The following is an 8,834-nucleotide window of genomic DNA, read 5'->3' as shown; positions in this document are numbered from 1 at the left end:
GGACTTTGCATTTGCTTCTGGGATTGTAGGGAGAAGAAGAGAGGCTGGAGCTGTGAGCCATTCTTGTACTTGGGCTGGGGCACTCATCCCTGCTGGGCGGTGTAGAGTGGGGGCAGTGACAATGTGAAGGGGCTGGGCTGCCCGAGAAGTCCTGAAATAAGAACTTCTGGCTCATAGCAATAATCTGAAATGGTCGGCACTATGACTGTACTGTTAGAGAGAGTGGAGACAGTGACCTAGGGAAACCTGGTCCTCAGGATGAAGAGTGTAAGGTAGCCCCTACTGTGGCATGAGGGGTAGCTCTGTGTGTGTGTGTGTGTGTGTGTGTGTGTGTGTGTGAGAGAGAGAGAGAGAGAGAGAGAGAGAGAGAGAGAGAGAGAGAGAGGTGAGAGGGTGCAGATGGAGGATAACCAGGGAAAGGACTAAAAACTTCACCAAGATTTTAGGTGTATAGGTTTGCATCCTAAGACCTGCTATATATCCCTTTTCCCTTGCCCTGTGATCTTTACCTCTTTCTCATTTTGCACCTTGCTCCCCAGTTGCTTTTTCTCATCCATTCCCTTCTCCCACCTGTTTCACCATCCCATCACATACACTCTATACACCTAGGAAACTTGTGAAACAGCTAAATGCGATCAAGATAACCAGAGTGTATCCTCAGCCTTAAAAGAGTTACAAAGCTGTCTTCCAGAAAGGCTGTATCAGCTGAAGATAAGTAGGTTCCAACCTGCTTCCTAAGGAAAAGGGGGCTGGGGCGCCTAGGTGACTCAGTCGGTTAAGTGTCAAACTCTTGGTTTCCACTCAGGTTGTGACCGCTGGGTTTGTGAGTTCGAGACCCACTTTGGGCTCTGCGATGACAGTGCAGAGCCTGCTTGGGATTCTCTCGCTCTTTGCGCGGGGGGGGGGGGCGCGCCGCTCATTCTCTTTCTCCCTCCCTCTCGTTTTCTCTCAAAATAAATAAATAAACTTTAAAAAAGAAAAGGGGGACAATGAGTTGTTTATCCAAAACATTGAAGGTCGAGTATTTCGGTTCCGGGATCAATGAGTGAAGATTTCCTAAAGGTTGGATGAGACTACCTTCAAAAGGATTCCCTGAGGCGTCTTGGGCAGAGCCTGGGTGGGGAGTCTTTGCGGAGGGGTAATTTGTCTCTGTGACTTTGGTCAGCAGGTCACCTGAGCTCAACCAACCCCAGACAGGCAGTTGGTCTTACTAGACTAGTGACAGGGATGAGCGCATTCTCAGTTCCAGGCGTCGCGGCTCTTGGCAACAGGAAGGACTCACAATAGCTTATCTTAGCTTCAATTTCAGCTTCATGCTTATATCACTCATGCTGTGCAGCAAGACCCAGTGGACAGATGGAGAATCCCAGGGCTGCGAACCCGGGAGGCGGGGGGGGGGCAGGGCGGGACCCTCCCGGCGCGCATGCGCAGACATCCACAACCGGAAGTACCGCGGGGCCAGGCATGGCGGCGGCGACGGCTGCCGAGGATGTCCCGGCGACCCAAAGAGAGGAACCTGTTCGAGGTACGCAGAGTGGTTGGGGATGAAGTGTCCAGCAGGAGGCCGGGGGCTCGCTTGGCAGGAGCAAGCAGGTCGGAGGGGAGCACCTGACCGGGCGACTGAGATAGTTTGGCGCGGGATCGGGTGTGAGCCAAGGGCCGGTGGCCAGGGAGCAGAGTTGGCGTGTCAGGTGGGGCAAGGACAAAGTGAGGGACTTGAAATTATGGCACATGGAGAATGGAGCCGACTTGATCGAATGAGGACTAGTGAAGGGGTGTGAGGAGAAGATGCCATCGCTGGATTAGGTCCCGGTGTACGGTGGGACACTTACCCGTTCTCCTTTGATCCAGACGATGCCGCGGTGGAAACAGCTGAGGAAGCAAAGGAGCCGGCTGAAGCTGACATCACGGAGCTCTGCCGGGACATGTTCTCCAAAATGGCAACTTACCTGACTGGGGAACTGACGGGTAAGGCGGGGTGTGGACTGATTCGGGTACTGCTCTATACTACCCTATGGAGCTGCGGTTTGGCTCTGGGAGACCTGTCAGGTGCTTTAGCAGCATCAGTCTGTGGCTCCCTCCCCAACACTCTTCATGCCCTGGAATACGCCTGTTGGAAGTTTGGGATGGTCATGAATGGGAAAGAAAAAGGTCTGTTCCTTCCCTGTAGAAATTCACTGGCTAATTTCAGAAATACATAAAAATGCTTAATACAACTCTGCAAGCCTCCGTAAGTGTAGACTAACTATGAGAAGACATAAAACGAATTCATCAAGAAGTGCTTCCTTGGGGGGAGGTGCATTTTGAGCAGGACTGTGAAGAGAAGCATTGACCAAAAAGGGGGAAACGATTAGCGAGTGAGGTGATATAAGCAGTTTGTTCCCTTAAAACAGATGTATTTATTGGGGCAAAGAGAAATTAAATTGGGGAGTAGGGAGTGAACTGCAGATTTAGGGACCTGCTAGGTTGGTCTGAGGATTTGGTGACCCACCCTTTGGGACGTGATTAATTTTGGGGTTCATTGTGTATTTCCAGGTCAACACATGACCTGTGTGTGAAGAAAGGTCCAAAAAGTGAAGTCTGGTCCTGTGTGGCCTCTCATAAGCATTTCTTATATTGTTTCACTTCCCCAGGCAATTGCTGTGAGCTAAATTTGGGAACCAGAATTAATGAGAAAAGGCTTGATGCAGAATGGGAGGGCTTATGAGGCTCTATCATTCTGATTAGTTACTTAATTATTTCTGAGCAAGAGAAACCAAGTAACAAAATCTAGATTTTTGGCTTCTCTTTAAAAATTCCAAAGATTTGGGGCGCCTGGGTGGCGCAGTCGGTTAAGCGTCCGACTTCAGCCAGGTCACGATCTCGCGGTCCTGAGTTCGAGCCCTGCGTCAGGCTCTGGGCTGATGGCTCAGAGCCTGGAGCCTGTTTCCGATTCTGTGTCTCCCTCTCTCTCTGCCCCTCCCCCATTCATGCTCTGTCTTTCTCTGTCCCAAAAATAAATAAATGTTGGAAAAAAAATTTTTTTTAAAAAGAAAAAAAAATTCCAAAGATTTTGGCAATACTAACTCCCCCATTGCGATGCTATGATCAACCATAGCTGAGCCGCTGTCTCCTCTGAATGGATTAGGGCTATGCAGTGTGTCCCCACCACTCTGTTTTCTCCCTTTTACTGACACCTGGTCAGTTGCCATTTATTACTGTTCTTGTAGTGTTGCTTTTTAGTAGTGGTAGAGAATCAATTTTCTGTACCAATATTTCTATCAAGTCGGTAAAGTAAATGATAGATAAGAAGTCTGCATGTGCTAAAAAGTAGGAGAGAACATACTTCTTTATGGAAGTGAATAATCTTATGTGTTTAACATACAAACACCTGGCTTGCTTCACTCATTTATATGATCTTGCTGGCTTCTAGGTCTTACAGTGTGTGACCCTTGTGGTAGACAGACTAATTTGCTAGCAACAAGGGTATGAATACGGAGGATAGAGCTCAGAGACATATGAGCAAGAGTCCAGATGAAAAGAAATGATGATGATCAGTGACAGGGTGATGGTAGAGGGAATGGAAAGGAGAGCATGGGTACAAGAATATCATGGAAGTAGAATTTATAGGACTTGTTGTGTCCATGGAGAGATGGCAGCCTAAGACACGTTTGAGGTTTTAAACCGGTGGTGCCATCATCTAAAATAGGGAAGTGGGAAAGCAGAACCATGTTTAGTGTAAAAATATTTTTGGTTTTGGCTTGGCTGATTTAAGATTTTTACCAGGACACTTAGGTGACTTGCACATGTGAGTCCCGAGCTCAGAGAGTGATCAGAGCAGGAGAAACCGATTTGGGAGTCCCCTGCACCGTGGTGTGAGTTGAGGCTCTGCAGGATGAGATTGGCAAGGATGTACTTAGGGGTAGCTAAGGGCCTCAACTACAGCCTCGGAGAATGCCTGTATAGGGCAAATAATTTGTTTCTAACAACAGTACTTAAGGTACCTAGGATTGATAACAAATGATTTTTACTTATAAAATTAATTTTAAGCAGATTGTAATTTCCCTGTGATTGTCATTCTTACTTGTACAAATGCTTTTTTGAGTTTGAAAGGAATCTAGCATCACCCTGAGATTGCCCATAGGAATGTGCCGCCCATGTAAACATCAGTCTTGTGTCACAGCTGAGTAAAAATTGGGAAGTGATAGTTAAGGATGAATGAGAAAGCATCTGGCATAGAAACCTACAAAGAGCAGGTTGAAAGAGATTAGAAAATCAGGCTAATATGATGATGTAGCAGACAAGGGAAATGAGCATTTTGTGAAAAGAGGGAGATCACAGGGTCAGGTACTATGAAGAGATTCAGGATGATAATGATTGAGAAGACACTATGGATTTGGTGGTTAAGAAAGCACCAATGACATGGAGCATGTAATTTCCCTGGATAGTGGGGGCAGAGGCCAGGCTGCAAGGGTTTACATGAGTGAATGGTGAGGAAGAGGAACCAGTGAATATAAGTTAGTCTTTAAAAAGGATTAGCGGTGAAGCTCCTTTGCTCTATGAGCAAATGATGTCGGTGCAGCAGAAGAGAGAGTGCTTTTGGGCTGGAAGAAACCTGAATATATTTCTAGTTAGAGAGGAAGCTGCCAGAATAGAGGGAGAGTTTGGAAATGTCAGGGGAAGGATATGATGGAAGAGAGACCCTGCAGGGTTAGAAGAAAGAGCATAGGAGAAGTTGTCTTGACAAGAATAGGAGCCCTCATGCCTCTTGGGAAGATATTAGGGTACAGAGAAATTTTGAAGTGAGTCAGAAAGGTTGAGGGAGCTTATGTAAGGGGAATTTTCCACTTTTCAGGAAAATTGAGTAGAAGCCATTTGCTTTAAGTAGGGATGGGGAAGGGAACTGAGGATATAAGAAGAAGACAAATGGTTTGGAAAAGTCAGTACATAAAAGGCAATATAGAATCAAATAGTAATCAATGAGTTACTAAGAAGCGGTGAGGTCCTAGTTGATTGTATATATATTTATGATGCAGTCCCCGAAATTACATGTTTTCATACCATAGAAATACGAAGACTATGTCACCTCTCTTTTCTTAGGACATGAATTTGTTATTTCCCTTTCTAACAAAGATTCTGAAGTCTCTGGATCTTAACTGGTTTATATAGTTTGCTGAGTATAAAAGTCATAAATCAATAGTGGCCTGCACCTTTGACATTCTTTGGGTCCTGCCTTGAACTACCATTTGGCCTATAATTCTACATTCCAGTGATCTATGACAAATCTTAAAGGCATCACATCTTCTGTTTATTTTAAAGCCACCAGCGAAGACTATAAGCTCCTGGAAAATATGAATAAACTAACCAGCCTGAAGTATCTTGAAATGAAAGATATTGCTATAAACATTAGTAGAAACTTAAAGGACTTAAACCAGAAGTGTAAGTAATAATATTTATAATTAAACATGTTTGTATTTAATATTCTTTTGTGCTTGGGGTTGCGGAGAAGTGGAGGGAACATGGCACCTGTCCTGAGGGAGCTCATTCTCTAAAAGTGAATTACAAAGTTAAGGTGGATTTCTTCCATTTTGAAGATTAGCATGTTTCAGTATGGTTATTTCTGCTTCGGAATCTTGATTTGGTCCAAGATTCTGCTTGGAATCTTGATCAGTTTATTCCTGAAAGGGAGAGGGGAGAAAAACAGTGGCCAGATTCTAGTGCATTTATTTTAACAATGCAATCCATAAAGGACTACTTTATAAGTGGAAAACCAGAACATCTGTAAATGGAAAATGCTAATTTAGAGACTGGTAGAATATATTTTTCCATTGACTTCTATGTATGTTCCCTATCTCTAGGACACTCTTCCTTGGTATGGGATTACCCAAGAAACTGAATCAGTTGCAGAAAGATTGCTTGTAGAGCAAGGAATTTAAAAAAGAGGGAAATTAGTGGGTGAGAGAGACTTGCTTTGTCCAGGTCACAGTTCTGCCTGATCAGCTAGCTACTGTCTGCTAGTGTTTGTCCTATGAGTGACCAGAAACATGTCACTCCACCTAGTGTGTCCTGGGCAGAGTTGGAGTGACACTAGCATTCTTACTTTGCCTGTCTTTTCTACACTCCTTGTGGAGGCTGTATGAACATGTGGCCTGTCTTTGTTTTCAAAGATGCTGGACTGCAGCCTTATCTGGATCAGATCAATGTAATTGAAGAACAGGTAGCAGCTCTCGAGCAGGCAGCCTACAAGTTGGATGCATATTCAAAAAAACTGGGTAACCATTTTTATTTCTGTTTTGATTTAATAAGAGTAATCCACCCAGCCCCCACCCGCACTCCATAGGACCTTAGCTAATAGGTCATTTATGGTGTGCCCATAATGGTCTATTTTAATTAATTTATACAATAGCCTAGTGAGAGTAATTTTTTATTAGTAGTAGTAGTAATAAAAATACTACTTTCTGAATACTTAATGATATATATCAGGTACTGTTCTTAGGACTGTACATGTATTATTCTTTTTATCTTCCCAATAATCTATGAGATAAGTGCATGATTTTTATCCCCATTCTTTGGAAGAAGAAACTGGTTGAAGGGGTTAAATAAATAACTTGCATAAGGATACCGAGCTAGCATGTGAAAGAGCTACATTCCAAGCCAGGTCTGTTTGGTTACAGAGCTCAAGCTCTTAAAATTATGGTTCAGCAGGCTGAAGCATCTTTGATGGGGCGCCTGGGTGGCGCAGTCGGTTAAGCGTCCGACTTCAGGCAGGTCACGATCTCGCGGTCCGTGAGTTCGAGCCCCGCGTCACGCTCTGGGCTGATGGCTCAGAGCCTGGAGCCTGTTTCCGATTCTGTGTCTCCCTCTCTCTGCCCCTCCCCCGTTCATGCTCTGTCTCTCTCTGTCCCAAAAATAAATAAACGTTGAAAAAAAAAATTTAAAAAAAAATTATGGTTCAGCAGGCTGAAGCATCTTTGATAATGTAGATACATATGTTTTAAAAAATGGAAAAATCAGGGGCGCTTGGGTGGCTCTCTCGGTTAAGTGTCCGATTTCAGCTCAGGTCATGATATCATGGTTTGTGAGTTTGAGCCCTGCGTCGGGCTCTGTGCTGACAGCTCAGAGCCTGGAGCCTGCTTCAGAATCTGTGTCTCCCCCTCTCTCTGTCTCTCTGTATCTCTCAATAATAAACATTGTTTTAAAAAATAGAAAAGTCAATCAAGAGTTTACTTTTCCTTTAAGGAGGAAACTGGTACTTGTATTGTTGATGGCTTGCTATCTGGCTCTGGCTCTTACATCCATGATTAAAAACAATGAAGTTGTTTTTATCCTAGGTATAATTTATAGATTATTTTATTTTCATCATTGACAGTTATTGACTACTTCAGGAGAGTGGTTCATAACTGAGATTTGACATGAGTGGTGATTAACAGTTTCACTGTCCACAATTACATTTACTAAATGGTGACTGTGAACCTGACTATAAAGAAGGCATTGTACCAAATGCTTTCAAGGTTTTAAAGAAAAAGGAAAATCTATCACAATAAGAGGCTTATCTGATGGTCTTTTAAATCTCTTTGTCGTTCAAAATTGCTTTCCTATAGTGAGGTGTAGGGATAAGAAAACAAAAGGAGTGGGGCACCTGGGTGGCTCAGTAGGTTAAGCGTTTGACTTCAGCTCAGGTCATGAGCTTGCTGTTTGTGGGTTCAAGCCCTGCGTTGGCCTCTATGCTGACAGCTCAGAGCCTGGGGCCTGCTTTGGATTCTGTGTCTTCCTGTCTCTCTGTTCCTCCTCTGCTTGCACTGTCTCTCTCTCTCTCTCTCTCTCTCTCTCTCTCTTTCTCTCTCAAAAATAAGCAAAGATTAAAAAAAAAAAAAAGAAAAGGAGAAACATACATTGTGTGTCCAGAGAGTCTGGCTCCCAGAGAGCGCCTGGAGAGGCACTTTCCTGTGCTTAGTAAGGCTCCCCATGGCTCAAGTGCCAGTAGATCTACTTAATCCTGGTGGAGCCGTTGGAGCAGGTGCTGTTGACAGGGTTGAACTTAGTGGACTTATTCTTAATTCTGTGTGTGTGTGTGTGTTTGACTCCCTATCTTAAGTTGAGCACATGGTTGATCGATACCCAAATATCTGTCCTTAGCTAATACGATAGTTAACATTTATGGCGTGCCTCCAGTTTGGACCCGGTTTGGACAGATGATGAGATTGAAACCAACAGGTTTTTTTTTTGTTTGTTTGTTTTTGTTCTTTTTTTATATAATAGATATTTTTTAATGTGCCTGGAAATGCTAAGTAAGAAAGATCTTTGTAAGAGCTGATTTTAAAAGATTTAACTTCCTCTCTCTCTCTCCCTGGTAGAAGCCAAGTACAAGAAGCTGGAGAAGCGATGAAAAACTCATTCCTGTGGAACAGTGTCTTTTTTTTTTAACATGGAGGAATGTTTTATAAGACCTGAATGCTGAGGCTGATGAATTGTCAAAACTCCTCAAAAGGAAACTATGATAGGTCGTCCCAGAAACGTCCCAACATTGGAGTAAACTGGAGGACTGTGGCTACCCCTGAACTTCTTTGGAGGCAGTATCCCTCAGAAACTCACACTTAAAACTCCTTACCTTTTACTTGAATGTTTCATCATCCACTCAGGACAGAGAGTCTCTCAAAGTTCAGGATAAACCTGGGCTTGCCAGTAGAATCAAATGAGAGGACCTATTTTCTCTCATAGTGGTTGATTACTACATTATTTTCTTAATGGTTGGTTTTTGAGTTTCTGTGTCGATGGTTGTTTTTTTCTATTAATGATGCTAATGTATTGCTAATAAGACCCTAAATTAAAAAAGGAAAACAAACTTGTTCTTTATA

General features: G+C 43.6%; 1 protein-coding gene across 1 annotated transcript; it reads left to right on the top strand.

Moving 5' to 3' along the window:
* Positions 1 to 1,417: 1,417 nt before the first annotated feature.
* Positions 1,418 to 8,834, top strand: BLOC1S2 (biogenesis of lysosomal organelles complex 1 subunit 2). Its single transcript, XM_040486156.1, has 5 exons — positions 1,418 to 1,525; positions 1,852 to 1,968; positions 5,299 to 5,418; positions 6,147 to 6,251; positions 8,334 to 8,834. The coding sequence occupies exons 1-5, from the start codon at positions 1,465 to 1,467 to the stop codon at positions 8,363 to 8,365; spliced, it is 435 nt and encodes a 144-aa protein (XP_040342090.1). The 5' UTR covers positions 1,418 to 1,464; the 3' UTR covers positions 8,366 to 8,834.

This window comes from Herpailurus yagouaroundi, unplaced genomic scaffold (genome assembly GCF_014898765.1).
Source record: "Herpailurus yagouaroundi ecotype Mexico unplaced genomic scaffold, PumYag 163, whole genome shotgun sequence".
Lineage (NCBI taxonomy): Eukaryota > Metazoa > Chordata > Mammalia > Carnivora > Felidae > Herpailurus > Herpailurus yagouaroundi.
This window is presented reverse-complemented; position numbering and strand designations above follow the sequence as displayed.